We start from the raw sequence: 22,330 nt of genomic DNA on the forward strand, positions 1-22,330 counted from the left end.
ATAAACTCGCATACAACCACCTAATCTTAAGACTGATCAGTCAAATGTCAGATTCCACTACTCCTGGAAGTTCTGATAGATGGCTCCCATAGCTTCCTAATATCACGTCCGCGAGCTATTCTTCATTCCCTCCCATGGTCACGGGCAACCTTCCCGGTCTTGCACTGGGCCTTCCCACACACCTTCCAAGATAATCATATTTGACATCTCCGGCGGGGTGCAACTGGTATTTGAATCCACGCAAGTTGTGAGGCTCGGAACTCGGGGGGCGGTTCATTATGAAGGATAACCACGACCATTATAAGTTACCAAATTGGTGTGAATTGTCACCAAGCAACCATGGAAACGGAGCGAGTACCGCCATAAAAGCATATTTGGTGTAGTTTTTTCCTTCAGAAGTGAGAATAACGTGGATCGTAACCTTGATGCTGGTACCGGGTGGTGAAGATGGCAGGGAAAATGGCTACGTGACCGGAAGCAATGAGTACTTGTGTAGGCGGTGGTGATGCGAACAGCCAATAAAGTGATACGCACAACTGAAAGGACTTTCTATGCCTAACTGTCCCCTCTCGTCCGCCGCCAACCCGTGATCCTCCTGCAAAAAATTCCCCAACACCATAGACTTCCTTCTCCGCCTCACGCCTAGCTGCAATTCGTCCTTTCCCTTTCTTCGTACTTGCGTGAGGCTTTGATGATACCGATAGAAAGTCTAACAGAAAGGCATTAGAGGTTTTCGATGAAGTCGAGTACGAGTATTTAGGCTGGGGGAAATGGAAGATATGGAAGCTTTTGCATAGCAATAAGGGAAGAGGAAATTTGAGTGTACATGGCCAAGGGTGCATGGGTGAAGGAAGTAAAGTAAAACAAAGACAATAAGGCGAAACGCTTACTCGGAAATGAAGTTAACAACTCCATCGTCATCGTCGCCTCAACCACCAACGCTGGGTTTGTCCTCGAGAATTAGTATTCTCACTGGAACGACTACGGCTTTGTTTATAATGCCCACTCAAAGAAGCCGATATCTCGCCCTACTCAGGCATGAGTCCGGTCCTCAGAGGATGATTTAAATGAATTAAGGCATGCTAAAGAGAATATGGAGTTTGGGAATCGAATAAGAAACGGCACAGAAAAGTCTTACGCTTGCCCAATCGAAGCTGCCGTAACTTTTTACCTCCAGCCTTTTTCTCGTTCTACTCTGAGTATCCTCGTTCCACACCCAGGAATTTGGGTCGCAAGATTTCCCGGGTTGGTTGAACCCCTATTTGACGAGAAAAGAGCCCAGTGGCAAGTGTCTTGGATGTCGAGATTCGAGCGGAAAGTGTGACTGTGTCACACATTCTTACAGTGCCGGCCCGTTCTCTTCCTTTCGGAAACGCTTCGCCGCGTTGCCTTTTGCCCCGAACGTCTCATACCCTAAATGAGAGTTGCTTCGTTCGAAACTTGTACCGAAGGATGTTCCTCATTATGTACGCTTTCCTAAAATTGGCATCTTCTGTAGCCTGTCGTTCCTTGCCATCCTCATTTAGATACAAGCAGAAAGAAGTTTATGAGGCAAATAGAAATAAAAAGAATACGACGATATGTATTGTACGACCATGATTCTGAAAGATAGACTCTTTACAGGCAACATTAAAATTTCGCCGGTACCGTTGGACTACTGACCAATCCTAAGACTATCACGTTCTGCTTTCGCAACAACAGCAGCATTCTCCAGCTCCGCAAGCTTACCGCTCTTCAGGCACATACTCCTAAATATCCCATCCTCCTTCCGTATCAAGCTCAGTGGTGTATCAAACTCTACTATCCGGCCCTTATCCAAAACAATCAGTCGATCGTAATCAATCACCGTTCGTAGGCGATGGGCGACTTTTGGGGTGAAAAAAAAAAAGAAAATCAGCCACGCGAGTCAGTCCAGAGGCATAAAAACATACCTGTCAACAACAACGACTGCCCAAACTCCTCCCTGATTGCCTTTTGAATCTTTTCATCGGTGGCAAAATCAATACTACTTGTAGCCTCATCCAATACGATAACAGAGCTCCTCCTCAATAACGCTCTCGCCAGAGATAGTAATTGTCTTTGACCCTGGGAGAAGTTGGTCCCTCCGCTTGTGACTTCGGTGGATAAGGTGATCGTGCTCGTTCGAGTTTCCACGTCAGTAGTGGTAGTCGAGTACGAGTCTGAATCTGATGTGATGGTCCGAATCATGTCCTCTTCCCGGTTAGCCTGCACAGAAGGGGGTCGGGAAGTTGCGGGTGAAGCGGAGCCCGAGGCGACGGTAGAGGGTGCCCGAGAAGATCTTCGAGATCCTCCGTCATTGTTTGGGTGGATAATTTGAACTCTATATAGCACATCGAGACACTCTTCGTCCGTGTGTTCATGAAATGGATCTAGGTTGTCCCGGAGGGTACCAGAGAACAAGGTGGCGTCTTGTGGAATGAATGTCTGGAAAAGAAAGAAATCGTCTCAACAACGTTCCGGATAATAAAGAGCACCCGTACCAGCCTAGACCGTAAATCATAGGTTCCGAGTGTCGAGATGTCAATTCCATCGATAAGAATCCGGCCGCTCGATGGGTCAACCTGGAAGACAGCAAGTCAGTATAACGACTTTAAATACGAGGAGACGGCAACTGACAAACCGTAAAACGCTCATAGCCAACGTCGACTTTCCACTCCCCGTCCTTCCAAGTAACCCAACCCGCTCTCCAGCTTTAAGCGTAAACGATACGTCTTGCAGTACTTCCGGAAGCTCCGGAGCATACCTGACAGATACATTCTCGACCCGGATAAGCGTGTCGTTGTTTGCACTCGAGGATGGCCAATATGCAGGAGGACGGTTGGATTCAATGATCGCTGGAGGCTCTTGCGGAACTTCAAGGTATTCTACGACTCTTTCTACCGAGCTGAAGTTGAAAGTTGAATAACAGAAGTCGACTTTGGGAAAAGCAAAAAAAAACGTACTTGAGATCCAACTCCAAGTTCGTCCAGAATCGACATGCCCAATAAACTGATCCCGTAAAACTGAGCGCGCTGGATATACAGAGGCCTGCGATACCAGGGTCTGTTCTGGAAATCGAGAACAGCGCGGTGATGAATACGCCCTGAAGAAATCAATATTCAGAATTGCCCCAAATGTTTAAAGGGAGGAGACGTACCAAACACCCAATACAATCAAAGTTGAGCAGCAACCAACGATTCGTCATCCAAAATCCGTACCATATCTAGAAGGAGTTACGTGATTAGCATAAATACCGAGCAAACAGATTGTTCCAACGCACCTTGGTGGTATGGTCAATCTTCTTATGGAGATTATCCAAGAACTGACGTTCAGCGGAGAAGGCTCGAACAGTCACGATTCCCTCGAGTAATTCACCAAAGTGCGAGAAGATAGGCGACCGGGAGTTGGATTCCATCCGTCGCAGGTCACGGCCTGTGTTGAGGTAGCCGATTCCGAGTTCCCGGTAAACGAAACCAATAGCGGTAGCTGGGAGAAGGAATAGAGGAAAGAAGACACTGGATGAGAAGAAGAGAAAAGCGAAAGGGAGTCAGTCAACGTCTAAGATAATATCACCAAAGTCACGTACGTGATGGTAATGACAGACGCAAAGAAACTCGCCAAAGACGAGTTGACGGCCTGAAGGGAACCAGCTAAAGACGAGTCGATCGTTTCAATGTCCTTGCCAAAACGATTCAACATACGCCCTTGAGGGGTAGTATCGTGGAAACGGAACGTTGCTCTGACTACTCTTTCCAACAGTTGTCTATGGGGGGTGCGATCGCCGTTCAGTTGATGTCATGTCATGTTAGAGAAAGAGAAATGCTCACTTAAACAATGCCCTAGAAGCCCTCAACGCCCCGGTATACTGCGCAATGACAGAACAAAGGTTGACCGTCACGTTCACGAGACCGATGGCTGCGTAAATCCCGACATAGAACAGTGGATGTTCATATGCGTTTGGCAAGTTTACGCCAAACAGAGGGCGACTGCCTCCGGTACGGTTGGAAGCATACGTATAGAGAGGGGTCTGGTGGTGTTGCGAATACACGTAACTGTCCGCAACGTATTCGTGGTCGGAGATACCTCCAGTGCTACGGAAAGCTGAGAAGGAGTGGGAGCGGAAAGACGTGTCGTCATCCCCATATGCCTCTCCCCATTGCTAGAGAAGGAAAGCAACAAGTTAAACGAATGTCCGTTCCCCAACATGACAAAAAGGGAACGCACTATCATCCAAAGTTTCTCTGCAACGCCCAAAAACTGGTTCATAACGACGAACACTGCCAAGATAACCCAAATATAATATGAACTGTGGTGGGCGTCGTCACCAGAAAAGGACCGAAGAGTCGAAGGTATAACTTACGAAGCCTCCAAATACTTCTTGTATATCCTCCACTTCACACTACCCGTCTCGCGATGTTCATCTTTCACAAGCTTCCTCGGTTTCTTTTGCTCCCCAGCGTCTCCCGGTACCTCAGGTTCCGGCGTAGCTTTTGCTTTCCCTTCCTCCTCCGCGACGGCAACTTGTTCACGATGGGCCTCGATTCCAGCTTCGGAAGCGATACCTTCTAATAATCCTTGTGAACGGAGGTCTTTGATTGTGCCTTGAGTATCAATACGACCGTCGAGCATGCGAATGAGGTAGTGTGCTCCAGGTAGGACAAGGTCGACGTGGTGTGTTACCAGTACCTGTTGATGGGTTGCTTAGCATTTCTTATTTGAGGCGGAGGGAGAAAGGGTCGTACCACAGTCCTATTACGGAGAAGAGGTCCGCATAAGAGATTCTCGTAGAGGTAGCGAGACGTATGACTATCCTAAGGGAGAAAATAGACCAAAGAGAAGTCAATTAGTTGCAATGTTTGGGGGTAAAACGATCACTACTGACCACAGCACTAAGTGGATCATCCAGCAGCACATACTTCGTTCTGGCATAAACAGCCCGCGCCAGAGCAACCCTGGAAAGACCCACCAGTTAGAGCAAGTGTAAAATGAACGGAAAACCCTTCTACGAACCTCGCCTTCTGTCCACCGCTCAACGAGACGCCTCTATAACGAGCAAAAAAATCTAGGTCAGACCGAATTATGCGAAACGAAACAAACCACCCTCACCTAGCCCCAATCTCCGTTTCGTCCCCATCCTCCAAAATCTCAAAGTCAGGATTGAGCGCACAAGCCTCCACCACCTCGTTGTACCTCTTCTCATCATACGGATATCCAAAAAGAATGTTCTCCTTTATCGTTTGGTGCCGTAACCACGGACTCTGGGCAGCGTATGAAATCGTACGTGTGTACCCATGTTCGTCTACCCTTCTCCGATCTTTGTGAAGGATGACTCGACCGTTAAGCAGGGTCATTTCGCCCAAGACTGCCATCTAGAAGGTGGTGAAAAACATTGATTAGAGGTGGGGAGGGAAGTTGCTTACGAGAAGAGCAGTTTTGCCGCTGGCGAAAGGGGGGGGAAACAAAAAAAAAACGGGAATTGAGTTCGTTTGAATGAGAGAGGGGGGGTAAAGAGGTGAAAACATACCTCGCAGTAGGTCCAGTAACGACCGACAACTCTCCTTCTGGGAACAAAACCGAAATATCCTTCAACTCGAATCTACGTTCCTGCGAGGCATCATCCGAACGAACGGAATGAACCGTTCCGGTCTCTGAGACTGAAGCGACAGTGGTGTCGTTGTTGCCATGAGCGGTGGTACTATCCCTGGAGATGGCACCTTTGATCTTCCTCATCCTCGACCTCACGCTTGAAAACCATGAAGTCCGAAATTGAGCTTGGGCTTGAGATGGATCGTCGTTAGTCTTGGGCTGCTCCTTCTTCTCAATTTTGTTCCATTTGAGTGTGGCGCCTTCCAAGCCCAAGCCGCCTTCCGAGTCTCCAGAGAGGAAAGGAGGCTGGTGAGAGTGGTCGTCTTCCCTCGAGTGGAGGCCCTTGAGAGATGAAACTTGTTCATCTACTTCATCTTCTGCAAGGAACACCGCGATACGGTCGAGTGCGACTTTTGTCTGGGTGGGTAGATTCGTCAGTTACCGAAACAAGCTTTTTTTGAGAAACGTAAACCCACGTTAAGAAGTTGGACTATCCATGTAGGTATAACGTTGAGGGGTGCCCTGAGTGGCAAAGATTAGAAAGCGTTTTTAGACCCAACGTACGAAGGGGTGCAACCTTATCATACCAAAGAGAGCTATGGCCTGCGGTAAGACGTTTGTGCTGCAAGTCAGCCATACATACTCAGGATACAACCTCAGAAAGCAACTCACCGTAAATGCCGTACTAACCCTCAACTCGTTCCCTTGTGCAACGAACGTTGCAAAAGAAACTATCGAAATGAGGATCGGCGCACTCATCCCCAGGAGATAAAACATGATCCAGTTGATACGGGCTGGGGAAAATGGTAAGTAACGGCGGTAAAAAGAGTGTCGAATCCAGACTAGACATCACCTTTAATCATCCACTTCATCTCCTTCTCCCTCGCTCCCATAGCGCGATCAATCCATCGATCCTCCCATGCGAAGAATTTGATAAATTTGACCTTGGGGAGTAAGAGTAAGGCATTCGAAAATGAAGAGCAGAGGGGGGGGAAGAGCCCAACTCACCGCTCCAATAAGCTCATTTAACACTCCCATCCTCTTATCTCTAGCCGCCATCGTACCCTTTTGAATCCTGATACTCCGTTTCGCCAATAACGTATTCAATGGCCAACCCGCGAGGAGAACTGCAAATCCTGCGAATGCAGACCATCCTAGGAGTCTGTGTGTTTCTTTTTTGTTGGCGTAAGAGTTTCAAGCGAGAGGAGGAAACGTACTGATAGAGATATGCGCAACCCAAAATGATTTCAAAAGGGCAACCATAGATGAGGTACAACCCTGTACAAGCACCGTTTACCTATATCGGGATAAAGGGCGTAGTAGAATCTGGATTCGTTAGAGAACGTATGTTTTACTCACCACAGTCGCATCCCCAGCCATCAAATTGACAACCTTCCCCACGTCTGCACCGGCTTTTGGTTCGTTATCTTCTTCTTTCTCCTTCCCTACCTTCGCTTTTTTATTCCTACTCTTATTCTTCCCCTTATCCTTGTCGTCGTGCTTCTTGTCATGCGACTCGCCCGCTCCTGCAACCTCTTTCCTCTTCAACGCTTTGTCGTAGATAGAAGCCATCAACTCGGAACGGATGCGCGTAGCAGCCCTCCGTCCGAACCAAAGGTGTTGGACATCTGATTCAGCCTGTTAGAGAGTTAGCATTCAAGTTTAAGAAAGCGAGGAGTCGTAAGGAGGAAGGGTGAAGGAAAGCGTATAATAAGGGGTAGAAGAAAACCATGAACCGTGAACGCACCTTCGCTAACGATGTCAGAAACATGAGACAAGCGTAAATGTACGCGTTAGATCGGTCGGCGGGAGTGACATCAGCTCCATGTTTTTCGATTGAAGACAGGATATGGCTGTATAGTTCAAACTCGTAAGAAAAAAAGCAAAACGGGAAAGAAAAAAGAAAACTAACTTCAAGAAGAACGGGTTCATGAAACTCAAGCAACTGCTCGTTATAGTAAGCACCGCATCTAGAATCAAATCCAACGAGTTTGCGGCCCAGAGCCTTTTCAGAAGCGTGGTGCGGTGGGTGTTACTGAATTTGATGAAAAGGGGTCGAGATTGAAATGTAGGACTGAGATTCCAGACGTCTCCTTCGTTGAGTGTGGAGCTTTTCCCACGGTGAACGAGGGGGTATATCCAACTGAAGGATATCCAACCCCAGAGGGTCGTGTAATCTTCTGGTGAGATTGACCGGCCCTTAATTGGATGAGTAAAAACGGACCGAAAATGACATAGGTCGGACGTACGATTTCGGACGGTTTGACTCTTGTGCTTGGAAGAGCTAATGGCATGCTGAGAACGAGGCTCAAAAGGACCAGTATCCCGACTAGATTTAAGGTGTGCGCAAAGACCGTCATGCTCGAGGCTGGCATGTCGAGTACGGTGTGAGCGTAGAGGATCCCTCCGAATTGGACAACACCAGACATTAACTGTAACACGTAGATCATGAACAGATCGAAAGGCGCAGTCGCGGTTGGACGTTGGATGGGGCGTATGACGGTGTAGCTCCATGTAAAGGCGACGAGGAACGGTCGGATTCCGTTCCAGGCAGCGTTCGTGTTGGTGCTAGTTTCTCCGGAAATGAGGGTATAGGATCCAGCGATAGTCCAACAGATAACCTCCAGTAACCCGATAAACACCAAAACGACTGTTTTCCAAACAGAAAATTCCATTGCTGCTGTTGCCGTCGTGCCTGCTTCTCCACCAATTCGTCCACTCTCTTCAGATCCTGCTTCATCTCCCTCAGTATCCAATGCTTCGGCGTCTGTTAACGTCAAAAATGGTCGAAACGGGTATCTGACGGTCTTGTAAAGTGTTGTGACAGATAACGACGGGGTATTCGCAAGTGAGAGGAGACAGATAGAGACGACGAAGGTTGCTGGTATGACTGCTGCCCAGGAGTCTCGAATACATGCTTCGTGTAGATTCAACAGACCCGAATGGCCACAGATACCCATGGTCACTCAGAGTCGCGTGGAGGAAGACGGAGGAAAGGAAAAACCGCAGTCATTTCAGGGTCGGATGGAAGGCACAGCCACTGCATGCCTCGAACCTTAGTCATGTGACCTCTGAATATCCGAAGCGCCGTTTCCGCGGAATCCAAAGCCGAGCAAGTGCTGGTACCGGTTCCCTCTTAATTAACCTTGAAGTCAACTTTATGCCAGAAATCGTAGTGATACAATAGGAGTTAGGGGTAAACATTCAGCATATCAAGGGTTAGTATATCGCCGAAGCACTCTCGCGAAGAGCACAAGGTGGGGTGGGGCAACTTACACTTGTTGCTTGATGTGGGAAAATAACGATTACTTAATCACGTCCGCCTCAAGCCTCCTCTGAAGTGCGGCCCTGTAAACTACACTTTCCTCAGACAGTTTCATGTCAAATAAAGTATTTGAATCACATTTAGAATCAAATATCTAAATTTTGTCCGGAGGGATTTTTATTTGACCACCAGTAAGGGTGTGTTCGTGAGTGTAACTCTTGACACAACTGGAATTTCAAAAATCCCTCCGGACAAATACAATGTTTTTGGTATTAAACATTAATGCGCGCAAAAAAAATGAGCAAAAACAACCCAGTAAAACAGAGTTAACCTTTCGAAGATGTCGCCCCTAACTCTCAGCAAGCACGAGTGTAACGCAGAGTAACACTGTGACAACGCGTCGCGCTGTACGAGAAACGCTGCGTCAAGTGGAGGGAACGGTCCCACAGCACGCCCAATTCCGGAAATGTGCAGCATTTACTACGATACATCATAGATAGCGTATTTATTGTGTTAGAGGCCTTGAACCGTCAGAAACGGCTGGAGACGCGACGCGACATCCAGGTGCCATGTTTTTGGTGGCTGTGAACCGTGGGTTGCTTATTAAGCAGCACGACGCGGAAAGTGCAGTTGCCCCACCCCACACAAGGCTTTTACACACATATTCATGGAATCGGAACGACGGTACCGACTAAAGTCGACGTCGTTTGGTAGAAAACAGTACGTACTATTACATTCTCTTCTAACACCCATCTCATGTACTCCGAGTCTCCGACGCGCAGTCCAAAGCCAATTTTCAGACTTATTCTCGTCTGAGGGCCTTACTTACTGGCAGCCTTAAGTCTACCAATTTTCCCTGTCAACATTCGTCAATCTAAGCTGAGAGTTCTCAAAACTCCGTGATTATCGGCAACTTACCTGGTGCCCGGCGATTCAGCCAACCCTTCTGTAGCCATCCCACGAAATTACCGCCTTCACTACTAGCCGAGACTTCACCAAGCACCGGTTCTTCTGCCACAGAAGTAAGTCTGGGTCCCGAGAGGCATCAAGATACTCAAAAGCCACGCACCATTTTGTGCTTCACTCTCCGAGATCAATGAATACATTGAAGGAGACGTGATTCCATTCGGGTCCCTTTCCCGTTCAGTTATCGCTTGTTGGCCGTCTTCTAGACGAACACAATCGTCCGCGTCTTCAAGCCTTACCTGAGTAGTCGTGTGTGGATCCCCTGACAGAAAACAATCGAAATAAGAATACAAACCACCAAGATGATACTCGATATGAAAAAAACCTACATCGATTCATACTTTGGTACCCCTGCGCTCTCGCAAGCTGGTCGCCATAATAATCGTACCCTTGTATTGTCAAATACTCCTGCATGGCCGCATATTCATCTGTGTCCCAGAATGACCCAACGTACACTTGTAATTCAAGCTCGGGGATTCCAACCCGCTCCCAATCTTCTTTCGGGACTAGTATCTTGCCTTCCGGATCAGAAGACCAATAGTACAATGGGGCCCTCAACGGCCATTGGATACAAGGCATCCCGTTTATCCGTTCGAGTATCGAGAAAACTGGTGTCACGAACAGATAGGCTCCAGCCGTGCGATGTATGAATTCGGAAGTGACTGTTCCAGTCAGAATGAATAGAAATTCATGGACGAATACTTGAGCAATGGTAAATCCATTAAAACGTAGCCTCCAAACATTCGGACACAAACTCACCCAGATTCTTCCAGGTGTCTCTTGCACGGCCAAACTTCTTGCAGAGCCCGAGCGATTGAATGATGTAGGCAATTCGTGATTGTTCACGTTTGTCGGGAGGTATCTCCAATCCTAGCTCTAGTTGAACCATATTCACGCCCTTCTCAAATTTCAGATCAACGCGGCCAGGGACTATAACAGGAAAATTGTTGGTAAGAACTCGGTCGAGGCTATAGTCGAAATAAAAGCTAGTTACCTGATTGCGATATTCTAACCTTGGCTTTTAATCCATGCTCGGATAAACGGTGGTACCATTGAGGTGATGAGATGGAAGGGAGGTGTGCCAGAATCCCAGGTTTCTCTGGATCAATGACAGCCCCAAAGGTAAGTAGGGTGTGGTATGAAAAGTCCTTGTCTCCAACGGGGCGCATCGCTCCGATTGAAGCGATAAGCCTGAGGAAGTCTTGTTGTAAACCATCGACGATCATCTTGGATTCGAGCGGTAAATTCCCGCGAAGCTGGTTTATTAGAAGAACGTCGGGCAATATCATGCGGTTGCCGAGGTTAAAGCTGGGATCGCATTGTGCAATAAACGATGTGAGGTCGTATTGCCACGAACCGGTTCTGAAGTTGAAGACCCATTCCTCCGCATTAATTGTGGTCACCTGTCATAAGTAGGACCGTCAGACTTTGGGGAAATCTCAAACAAGTCTAGATATGATCACACATCTTTCAGTAGCCTCCGCATATCTCCATCGGCTGTCATAGCATACTCTGAACACGTCTGGGAGAAGGAAGCTGTCGTCTGATAACCCGGGTCACCGAAACGGTGCAACATACCAACTTATACCAAAGGTAACTCCATACGATCGGCGCCTTGGCCATGAACTGCGCTTTAACAGTCTGTCCACCCAGAGATGCTCATTTGCAGTCAGCCATGGAAATAGGAAAGCGAGGGGAACACACCATCATGGTAGATTAACATGGGCGTTGGTGACCGACCCACCCCGAAAAGCTGCGGCAATATCTCACGCCTGTTATTCGATCGGGTCTGTCAGCGCTGAGCCTATATAACAAGCTGAGCTCACCGTTGAAAAGACGAGGCCTCATAGACCCGCTTCCAGACCTGAACGTACAACAATTGAGCATGGAGTTCCTCCCTGAGCTGAACATAATCTCACAGCCTCGACCCCGTCATCATCTGTCCCATCTTCCGGTTCAAAAGTGACCACGGTGAACGTCTGATCTTTGAACTTGATGATTCTCGCATCCTGTACCCTTCGTCTAATCTTGACCGAAGTTGTTACTTGACTATTAACGCGGTTTCGAAAAGGGTTCGTCGTCTTCAAGACACTACCAGTAGGACGCTTGACTGAAACCTCGAGCACATTCGATGAAACTTCTCTCTCCACAATGATGTCTCCGATTTTTATCGATCTAAAACCGTGTTTTTTAGCCTGTTGAAAGTAAAGCGTTGAACGTATATCGTGCAGCCAGATATAAAAGGTTAAATTTGACAAAAAATCGGAAAGCTGATTCACCAAATTTAGCCGTTTTTCCTCATCCCGAAGTGTAGATAACGTGGTCCTCTCCTTATCAGACAAATCCGAATCCGAATCAGTGTGGGGGACGGCTGGATAAATGGGGTGGAAATTGTTGACGATTGTTCTAGCATTCGTAAATGACTGGTTTCCAGAGAAATTTATGTGGTGTGACTCCTGGAAAAATGAAGTCATCCTCGCCAGAGACTTAAGTACTGTAAAGACGGAGATGAGTGGGAGAATTCGACCATGCCGCACTGCCTTCATTTATAACCAAAGACACAGTGGGAATTTGTATCCATTCCAGGACCGTATCATTCTGTATCAGGCGGAATGATCGCGGTCTTTGGAAAATAAATGATCCGGCCCTCCACGTGTTCAACTTGGACTTCTCATGCAGCACTTTGAAGATTCCCCATAAACTTGGCGAAAAAGCCACGATTTTGCACGAACACGTTTACATTATTTCGGGCTTTTGCGGGTACGAAGAAGCAGCCTGAGGCGACTTAGTGCCCATTTACGTTTCACCAGAGTGGAGTGTGCACATAAGCCACCGTGTGTGCCGTTTCTTTGAGACCTTCCGGAACAGCAGAGCTTAGGTCTTTGAACCGTATAAAGGCTGGGGGATACTCATATCATTCCAGCTTCAAACGTCGAAGACGATCATCCGGAGTACAGGAACTTTCTTCATAGGAGCGATAACTTGGTCTGAAACAGTTCCCATCCGACCAGCTCTCAATTGCCCTCTTACGAGCAGCATTCCATAATTCAACTGAGAGAAGAGAATCCTTAGAGACGACTTAGAAATGGTTCGTAGCACTTTCTCGTTTCTTCCTCTCAATCAAACAATGCGTTAAGTCATCCAGATTTCTGAGGGCGGTCAAACCACAACTCGAATGTCGTTGATGAGGAGTCGTTGCTCAAAACAGCAACTTTAGTTTACCAAGTATCCGTGCCTCATGGCGGGCTGCGGGCCGTGGGTTGTCTATGTCGTTTTGCATTAGATCTTGGGTAAAGAAGCTAAGACGCGCCGGCGATGCAAAAACTTGTAGTCGGCTGCTCTGCCGCACCCGAAGCCGAATCAAGCCGAAAGCGAAAGCGTCATTAGCTGTTCTCCATTTGATGCAGCTTTGATCCGGACTATGAACCGAAGAGGTCTTAGTATGTAAACCCGGTCAATTCCAAGGAACAGCTTATAGCGGTGTCCCTGGCAAACCTGAATGTGAGAGGCAAAAGAAATGCGTGAGAAAAGTATTCGCCAAATTCACGCGGCCGAGGAGACTCTGATTCCCGACTTCGGCTCAAAACCCGCTTTGGATTACACTCGGCCACGAATAAGGTCCGGTTTTCAAATCTCACCTACGGTAGTTTTTTTCCCTTCCTGGTTGTAAAGACGCTGTTCATACCAAGAGCCACTTTCATCTAGACCGGAAACAACATCTTACAACTGGGAAGCTTGTCAAATGCTTCCTATAGTGTTTGGCCTAATCGTGGCGGTCTGATTGATCTTGGGTAGGATTTTTGTTTTTGACGACAACGCAAGAATCGTCAGCTCACAACACGCCCACGTCTACGATAGGTTGCACAATGCGCCTGCCATCCAATGGGTTGTTATGCTCAACGGAGGGGCAAACATCACCTTCCCAAATCCGAAGACACCCAATCTTACTGTGAATCCGGGCGAACCTTTCATTGCCTCTGTAAGTTCTTTCTTTCGGCCAAACGTGGATCCGTCGCGTTAATTCACTATTTTGTGGCGGAACTTCATAAGGATGTGGCAGGAACATCCGCCCAAGGCCATCGCACTATTGGTGATTCCGGTAGCATTGTTCTTCAAATGCCATTCCAGCAGGATATTGTGGTCAACCGCACTGTTGTTAAAAGCACCAGTCCCTGTTAGTTCGATACAAAGTAGTTCTCTTGAATATGCCTTCCATCTCGGGCCCAAAGTACCCCTCTTTCCATCACTTACGCCAACCCATTCAACTGATTTACTGCTGTCAGTCCCTGTCCGACATTAACATAATCCAACATCACGAAATTGGGTGGTAATCCGTCCGCGAATCCCCTACATCCATTTGCATCTGCCATAATCCTATGTAAGCGCACATGGGGTTAGGAGGATAAATAAGCTTTCAAACGACGCAACACATAAGGTACTCACGAAGCAATCCCATTTGTTGTAGGTGCATCCACTCTGTCACTAAGAAGCACTCCGTCCACGATTTCCACATTCAAATTATGATTGAGCATGTACATATGATCAGCGGGGGTCAGTGGGCCTTCGATTCGGTCAACACGACATGGAAAATTCTTGTCTGTGGAGCTGAAAGGGGGTTCCCAGATCTGTACAGCGACGGTTAATGAGAATTTGATTTAGAGATCTCAGAAAAATAAAATAGCGGAAGCAGAAGTTAGAAACACACACCATCGTAAATTCAGGAAGAATAGACTCAACACCTCCATTCTCCGCACCTGCATCTAGGAAAACAACCACTCGTTTCCCGCTATCGATGAGCTCACCCAGTGTAGGCCATTCGGACCGTTTCATTGGTTGATGAGGGGGTACGAACGTAAGTGGGGTTATACCTGTTTGTTTTTTAAATCATCAGCCCCAACATCTGGTCCTAAATCTGTCTGGGTGTCTCACCAGAGTCATCAAATGCAGGCTTCCACACATCGGCAATCGATGCACCCTCGGGATTGGTGAATAGTAGCGTGATGACTTCGTTTGGGTTCGCGTCGAGGAAGGTTTTGACCTTGCCCAAATAATCCACGACGGTTCCTCCATCAAAGAGAACCTGGGGGAATATCATATGGTTGTACTTTCACCCCGTCTTTGAAAGAAGGTACGCACGCAATCTGGTGGTTGGATAAAGCCCTTAGTCAGGATGCGCCAGCTGCAGTAGTTAAAGAAGGACACCCACCTGTATGACAGAAATGAAGCTGTCCATCGTTCCTATATGGCATTACGCGCAAAACCTCATCAAGCCGTCTCCCTCCACCGAAAAGAGGAGGACGAACATATGAGCTTGGGCTTGTAGGAACCGTACACCGAGCGCAAGTTGTGACGGGATGTCGACCTCTTGAGTTCTCGCAACTAGTGAATAATTTTCACGTCAAAGTTGGAAGAAAAAGCACAGAAAAACATCATGACCTACGCGCAAAAGGATTCTCACTAAATGCAAACGAATCATGCGATCCCAAAAAGGTCACGTTTCCGTAGCTTCGAAGACACAGTTCAGCGTGTCCATTACAGACTGTTGCCCTGTTAATTTCCCAGATCAAACGACGTCAAGAATAGAGGACTTGTTTACATAAGGAAAACCAACCGCACCTCTTCGCCTGGGGAACTAACAACCCGAAAGTCGTCGCTGCAAAGGCGAGACTTTGAAGGATGTGAGGGAGGAAGTACATCGCTGTACTTGGAGAAGCCTGTTGGTCGAAGACTTCCATTTATACGTTTCTCATACTGCTTCGTATGGTCGGTGTTAAGAGTGACGTGTGCTCGTGGGTGAGCCGGCGCGTGTTTCAACCATCTTTTTCTCACACCCTCATGCGTACGACCAACAGCGGTGAGCAAACGTTCAATCAGCTTCGAGCATCTCAATTGGTCTCTTGTATTGTTAAATTTCCGAGGCTCAGGAACGTTGTATCGTGTTCAAACAACATCTAAGAACCATGCGATCGATCTCAAGCCAGAAAAGTACTCATGTCTCAGTGATTCATGGGCTAAAACCTTCAAGAGGCTGACCAAACTCAGTGTTATTTTGCGTGCAGTTTCGTTAATGCATTGCAACGAGTAAACCCAGTACTAACCCAACTAGCTTGCTCCAGACCACACGGCGAACTTGCGGCAAACATCAATCAACGAACGAGAGTCTTGGAAGAACTTTCTCATGGTCGTCTTCGCTATCATGATAATACTGGAGTCCTAGGCCTGTAACCGACCCCTCACAAGAAACTCGTTGTGAGGGGCCTGGAGATCGGAGTTTAAATTGGCAGGAGACCCGGGATCGTCCAAAAAAGGATTGTGAACTATGATCGAAATCACATGGTCACTTTTTTTCTTCCATGTCGCGTCCATCGCGTCGCCTTTTCGACAGTTTTTTCTTACCCGTTCGCTCGAAACCCCGCAATCTGACCATTCCTCAGCTCAAGTATGATTCTGGCCCCATAGGATCTAGTTGGGCAGTGGAATTGGTTTGGTAGTTTTAGCTAGGAGCCGTTACTAGTTGTTGGGCCTACAAGTTATCAATGGTGTGCGTTCTCGACTTGACTCTTCGTTTTGCGACTCATCATTTCGCAGTACATATTAGTAAAGCAAATGATAATATCTGGACCTTTTCTGCACTTTTACTGCGCTCATCACGCTAGTGTTTGAGGACGCCACCTCCCTACAATAAAGCCGGGAGATTGTGCAGATGAATCAAAAACATTGTCCTAGTTTGCATGGTTGTTGAGATTTTCAAGTTGAGAGAAAGACAATTTGATCAGTAAATTCATGCATTTTGTTTAAACCGAAGACGTCGCGACGTCTCTCTCAAATCAAAGTTTAAACTTTTTTTGAGCGACCTCTTAAGAACCCACTGCAAAAAAAAATATTGTTATTAGCTTTGAAGCCTGTAGATTGTAGTAGTGTCTTATGTCTCAATCTCAATCATGCTCTCAAAATTTCAACTCAATCTCAATCTCAATCTCAAAATTCAACTCAAATCTCAATCTCCAAAAATTCAACTCAAATTTCAATATCTCTAAAACTCAATTCAATCTCAACTTGACATGAAAGATTGAGAATATGAAGGTGGTTAGATATTTAAAGTTCAAATAATTGAGAGTAAGTAGTATAGTCTATACTAGAGTCAATGGTTATTATAGAGAGCAAAGGTAAGGTTATTAGTATTGCTTGTATTTAAGCAAGGGTGAGATGAAGGTAATGTTAGCTGTTTTGATTGTGTTACACCTGCGCGCACGCCATATCACGGACTTATAAAAATTCTCCCACACCAAGTACTTAGCAAATTTTTACAAGTCCGTGATATGGCGTGCGCGCAGGTGTAACACAATCAAAACAGCTAACATTACCTTCATCTCACCCTTGCTTAAATACAAGCAATACTAATAACCTTACCTTTGCTCTCTATAATAACCATTGACTCTAGTATAGACTATACTACTTACTCTCAATTATTTGAACTTTAAATATCTAACCACCTTCATATTCTCAATCTTTCATGTCAAGTTGAGATTGAATTGAGTTTTAGAGATATTGAAATTTGAGTTGAATTTTTGGAGATTGAGATTTGAGTTGAATTTTGAGATTGAGATTGAGATTGAGTTGAAATTTTGAGAGCATGATTGAGATTGAGACATAAGACACTACTACAATCTACAGGCTTCAAAGCTAATAACAATATTTTTTTTTGCAGTGGGTTCTTAAGAGGTCGCTCAAAAAAAGTTTAAACTTTGATTTGAGAGAGACGTCGCGACGTCTTCGGTTTAAACAAAATGCATGAAACGTCAGATTTGATGAACGCGCCTTCCAGAACTCTGCCGTCCTGTCTGTCAACTCATTGACCACAGGCCTTGGTATCCGGAGCTTTTCAAAATATTTTGCCTAGTAATACCGCTTCTGTAAGTCATAGTAACAATCAAGGCTGAGTTTAGTTACTCACTTGTGTTTCCTGTAACTGCTTGAGAGGCGAAACCGTGATTGACACACATCCTCTCCCGTCATCCACATCAACGACGCCGTAGTTAATGTCTTTCTGGACCCAGAATCAGTACCAGCAATTATAGCCAAATCATTCTTATATGAACCGCTCGTACTTGATGTTCACGGGGATTTTCTCGGCCTGTGGTGATGTAGAACGCAACTACGAGAATATGAAGAGCTAGGTTCAGCTCTTTTTCTGAGAGCATTGAGAGGTAATTTGACGGATATGGGGGATTTGAGGCGAGGTTGTTCGTGTTTATGATCTCGAGAAGTGGTTTATTGCCATTAATTGACGTTACATCTTGTATTACTTCGGGCAGCCTCTTGCAATGCGCGTGAGGTTCAGGACGCGATGGACGCGATGGGCGCAACATGGAGAAAAAAAGCGACCACGTGTATTTTCGATCATAATTGACAATCCTTTTTTGGACGATTCCGGGTCTCCAGCCAATTTAAACTCCGATCTCCAGGTCCGTCTATCGACGCTTGCTCATTGACGGTCCTGTCACAGGTCTACTGGAGTCCAACAATATTACTTATTGATGCTACCATGACGTAGTACCACGAGTAAATGTTCCCGTCTAGCGCTCAAGCACGTGTATAACCAAATAACCCCAACGTTAAATTTTCATCATTGAATTTGACGCCGCCACGAATTCCGTCTGTCCAAACCAAGTCCAAACTCGGGAAGAGGTACAAAAACGTCCACAAAAGCTCGGGAAAAGTTGTTGCTGTTTTACTGGTGACTGATTATCATGCCCTCAAACCATGCTATTGCTAGCCACTTTGTTGTCAAGGCTATTCCTCTCCGTGAAGTGCGAAACATTGACCGAGGCGACAGTCGTCCTCCGAGGTTGCATTCCATATTCCTCTGTTCGAGCCACTCTGGAGTTGCTGGTGTGGGTAGAGAGCTGTATGGATGCTGAATAGATCTGTTCTGATTCGGACACAAGGGTCACTCGGAGGATGATGAGGGTGAAGACTACTCCGATGAGCGGGGAGGTCTACGACGTAGAACAGGTAAGTGACAGGTGCGTCGTATCTCAAGACTTGGACTCACGAGATCAAGGACAAGGTATTGTCCATTCGAACCGCTGGTGTACGAGATCAACAGCGATAGGACGGTGGCAGAGTACAGCGCAGCGGACTCCGTGACGATAATAATTGTCTTAAGCGAGAGGTGCTCTCGAGTTGAGTGCAACTTGGATAGGGCTCTCTGCACGGAGAGGATCCTGATCACGATCAACCCTGCGGAAGGATTTTAGCCACCCAGCATTAATGGGCCGCTTCAACTCACCTGTGCAAATGACATTCGTCGCGAACGTTAGTACAAAGAAACTCGTAACCCACTTGAGAATATCCGGGACGAACACCTCGGCGCCAGGTGCAACTTTAGAGACCTCGTACGCCGCTCCATATCCGGGTACTGTATTATGACAGCGTGCCAATCGATATTCATCCCTAGCACAACGGCTGAAGCCACAAACTCACCTCCCGTCCCACAGAGCATTATGGCAGGAATCAAACCCATGTACCATCGACCCCAGATGACGTAACAGCGGTATATCTTGAACCTTGTTCAATTGACATGTCGATTAATAAAGCAAATTGCAACTCACCATGAATCCATCACCGACCAACGTGATGGTCACGTATGTGGCCGACTTCGCCGCTTGAAGCGGGCTGGACAAGTCGAGATAATATACCAAAGACCCAGGAGTTCCGTCTGGAAGCTCTCGGGCATCAATGAAAGCAGCCTTGGCACGGGTGACATCCAGTATCAAGTGCTAGAGGATCGTCAATATCTACTGTCCGATCCGGAACCGAGAAGCAACCTACCACTGTGGAGAGCAGCCACATTGTCATGAGGGTCGTAAGGAGTTTGTAGTTGACTTCTTGACGTTTAGTGAAGATTGTCCATATCGCAGCTACGAAGAGGACACAGAAGGAACCTAGAACGGGACCAAAGACAGTGTTGACTCTTGAGCACTTGCTTCGTTACCAGAGGATAATACTAGATCGATGCCTACCGTAGAGAATACTTTCGAGGACGAGTGCCAAGAACTGTCGATTCAGGTGCAGGGTCAGAGAAAGCGAATGGATGGTAAATACGCAAATCACTCACATTGGCCTCCGGTAAACTGATTCCAGACTGGGCCGTTCTTGAGCGAAGGATTATCGATTATCTCCCGCTCAGGTGAGGGTAGCCTGTAGGACGAAACCAATGTAAGGAAGCATCGAGCTATATATGTGTGCCGCACTTGCTTCCAGATCCACTTGGGCGGACGCGGCTGATGTTACTCGCCCAGACGGAACGACATGGGCGTCGAACGGGTTGATTGAGATATGAAGTTCCCATCTCAAACCTATCACCCAGTGCTTCTCCCAATCAGAGCACGTTGCCAAAGCCATGCTCATTAATGATGAAATCATGTGATAGATGTAATCATAGGCTTAATACTGTGTCTAAATAAGGGAATTTCAAAGAGTCCATCTCCAGTGTCTATGGGAGTATCAGAACTCAAAATAGTTCGAACTGAGTCATGAGTATGATCTAGAGGAATGGAGCGTAGCAGCACTTATGTTCCGACTCTGTTCGGATGCTCAAGCCAGTCGAGACTCGAGTGAATTGCGACCTCATCTCCAATTCGCTGACTTAATCGCTAGAACGTGCGTCTAGACATAATACAATATTCAGGTTTTCACGACGCGTGGCGACCCATAGTTCAAGGTGACTTTCGCCTCATGTTCGAAGCTGAATCTAGCTAATTAGAGGTGATGGGTGAGCTGAGACCCGAACAACACAGTGGCAGGGAGAACGTATATGTCCTGCTCTTGACTTTAGCATTACCCGTGTTCCATGCAATGGAATCAAAAAATATAAGTTCGGTGGACTTTGAAAGAAGCAGGTATATAATATCTACAGCTGGTTTAGAGCGTGGCGGAGTCGATCATGATCATGGTTGAGCTAAGACCCGAACGACACACTGGCAGGAGAACGTATATCTGCTGTTTTTTACTTTTAGTATACCCGTATTCCATGTATTTAAATCGAAATATGAGCTCTGTCGACCTTGAATGAAGCAGGAGGCTCATGAAATATAATATTTCACACGATGAATTACAGGTGGTGTAGCCTAACGCGGCGTTCTGAATCAATGGGCCCGAGTTCTTAATAGATAGATAGATAGATAGATAGGAATTTACACGGCCTTGGCCTTGAGGACATGTCCAGCCAATTATACTGCATTTGTGTTTTCGTTCCAGGTAGATAAATATAGTGCTCTGAGTGCTCTGAGCGACTACGACTGGGGCCACAACAAATTCAAGTGACAGGGTAAGTGACCATAAGTGACCGTATATTTTTCACTGAACCATCACTTACCTATCACTTACCTGTCACTGAACTTCACTGCCACCGAATCCATGGTCACTGAACCTGTACACTTGACACTGCCACCAAACCTGCCTTTCACCAGAAAACCTGTACTGTACCCCCGATAAATGTAGTAATAGAATACTAGAGCATTACACACCTGATGCTGGGAGTCTAGTCCAAGTCTAAGCCCTCAGAGACAAGCATTTACATCATTTTTTTGAGCATCAATGTAAGGAGAGCATTGATGTTGATGGGACTCAGGCCAGCAGACGTGCGGATGCCATATATGAAGGTAATTCTCCAATAACATCTCGGTCTCTCACTTACCTGTCACTTACCTGTCACTTACTATTTTTTACCCATCACTTACCGTCACTTGCCCATCACTTACTTTCGCTTACCTGTCACTGACCCATCACTTCCCAGTCACTTACCTCCACTTACCTAGTCACTTACCTCCACTTAACTAGTCACTTACTTTCACTTACATAGTCACTTACCCTCACCTAAGCACACTTACCCTCTCTCAAATGTTGCTTACTGTCACTTATATATAAATAAGGTCCAAACGGGTTATGGCACTCATCGGATCTATATTAAATATTTGATAAATTCTAAATTCTAATCCTTTAAATACTATTGATTTTGTGCATTGAGAGTTGATTGAGAGAACTTCTCGGGCCCTTTACAGCAGAGAGGGCACAGTCGTGGAATGATAGGGTGGCTGTGTCTTGCATAGCCACCAGCCCACACCATCACTGAACATCACTGACCGATCACTTACTTGTCACTGAATTAGAGGTAAGTGACAGGTAAGTGAACATCACTTACCTCCGTCACTTGAAAATATATATGCCCCTACGATAGCTCCATTGTCTTCATACAAGAAGGAAATAGCTTCTGACGAGTTGACAATGAAACTTTTGGCCTCCATAGACGCACAGAATACCGGGCCACAACAAATTCAAGTGACAGGGTAAGTGACCACACTTACCTCCGTCACTTGAAAATATATATGCCCCTACAACTGGCAATGCATCATCCGTTATCGATTATCGATTATCCGGTGGATGGATGGGAGTAGCCGGTCCAGGCATAGCCACAGTATGCGTCACCGCGCGACTTGCTTCAACTGAATC

The 22,330-nt window shown here is 46.5% G+C and overlaps 5 protein-coding genes across 5 annotated transcripts; all 5 read right to left on the minus strand.

The window, feature by feature from the left end:
* Window positions 1-276: 276 nt before the first annotated feature.
* Window positions 277-921, minus strand: E1B28_008070 (uncharacterized protein; the record flags this gene model as incomplete). The annotated part of the gene is made up of 3 exons (XM_043152857.1): window positions 277-463; window positions 535-709; window positions 891-921. 3 exons carry the CDS (start codon window positions 919-921, stop codon window positions 277-279), a joined length of 393 nt encoding a protein of 130 aa, XP_043010944.1.
* A 626-nt stretch (window positions 922-1,547) lies between these two features.
* On the minus strand, window positions 1,548-8,593 carry E1B28_008071 (uncharacterized protein). The gene is made up of 27 exons (XM_043152858.1): window positions 7,836-8,593; window positions 7,499-7,785; window positions 7,334-7,439; window positions 6,946-7,224; window positions 6,804-6,883; window positions 6,595-6,748; window positions 6,440-6,530; window positions 6,259-6,380; window positions 6,164-6,189; window positions 6,063-6,108; window positions 5,525-6,003; window positions 5,421-5,439; window positions 5,107-5,369; window positions 5,011-5,043; window positions 4,883-4,952; window positions 4,743-4,811; window positions 4,361-4,686; window positions 4,225-4,306; window positions 3,828-4,159; window positions 3,587-3,763; window positions 3,281-3,515; window positions 3,158-3,223; window positions 2,964-3,103; window positions 2,638-2,905; window positions 2,502-2,582; window positions 1,932-2,445; window positions 1,548-1,866 (listed from the first exon to the last, which is right to left on the minus strand). Exons 1-27 carry the CDS (start codon window positions 8,544-8,546, stop codon window positions 1,655-1,657), a joined length of 5,268 nt encoding a protein of 1,755 aa, XP_043010945.1. The 5' UTR covers window positions 8,547-8,593; the 3' UTR covers window positions 1,548-1,654.
* A 963-nt stretch (window positions 8,594-9,556) lies between these two features.
* Window positions 9,557-12,363, minus strand: E1B28_008072 (uncharacterized protein; the record flags this gene model as incomplete). The annotated part of the gene is made up of 11 exons (XM_043152859.1): window positions 9,557-9,707; window positions 9,770-9,862; window positions 9,921-10,079; window positions 10,147-10,518; window positions 10,577-10,747; window positions 10,812-11,220; window positions 11,283-11,339; window positions 11,396-11,475; window positions 11,522-11,589; window positions 11,644-11,681; window positions 11,737-12,363. 11 exons carry the CDS (start codon window positions 12,361-12,363, stop codon window positions 9,673-9,675), a joined length of 2,109 nt encoding a protein of 702 aa, XP_043010946.1. The 3' UTR covers window positions 9,557-9,672.
* A 1,701-nt stretch (window positions 12,364-14,064) lies between these two features.
* Window positions 14,065-15,552, minus strand: E1B28_008073 (uncharacterized protein; the record flags this gene model as incomplete). Its single annotated transcript, XM_043152860.1, has 9 exons — window positions 14,065-14,191; window positions 14,261-14,442; window positions 14,525-14,685; window positions 14,747-14,897; window positions 14,954-14,958; window positions 15,024-15,055; window positions 15,121-15,196; window positions 15,258-15,364; window positions 15,434-15,552. The coding sequence occupies 9 exons, from the start codon at window positions 15,550-15,552 to the stop codon at window positions 14,065-14,067; spliced, it is 960 nt and encodes a 319-aa protein (XP_043010947.1).
* A 3,021-nt stretch (window positions 15,553-18,573) lies between these two features.
* On the minus strand, window positions 18,574-20,171 carry E1B28_008074 (uncharacterized protein; the record flags this gene model as incomplete). Its single annotated transcript, XM_043152861.1, has 9 exons — window positions 18,574-18,816; window positions 18,873-19,060; window positions 19,110-19,238; window positions 19,304-19,379; window positions 19,432-19,599; window positions 19,652-19,793; window positions 19,843-19,876; window positions 19,938-20,020; window positions 20,074-20,171. 9 exons carry the CDS (start codon window positions 20,169-20,171, stop codon window positions 18,574-18,576), a joined length of 1,161 nt encoding a protein of 386 aa, XP_043010948.1.
* Window positions 20,172-22,330: the final 2,159 nt, after the last annotated feature.

This window comes from Marasmius oreades, chromosome 4 (genome assembly GCF_018924745.1).
Source record: "Marasmius oreades isolate 03SP1 chromosome 4, whole genome shotgun sequence".
Taxonomy (NCBI): domain Eukaryota; kingdom Fungi; phylum Basidiomycota; class Agaricomycetes; order Agaricales; family Marasmiaceae; genus Marasmius; species Marasmius oreades.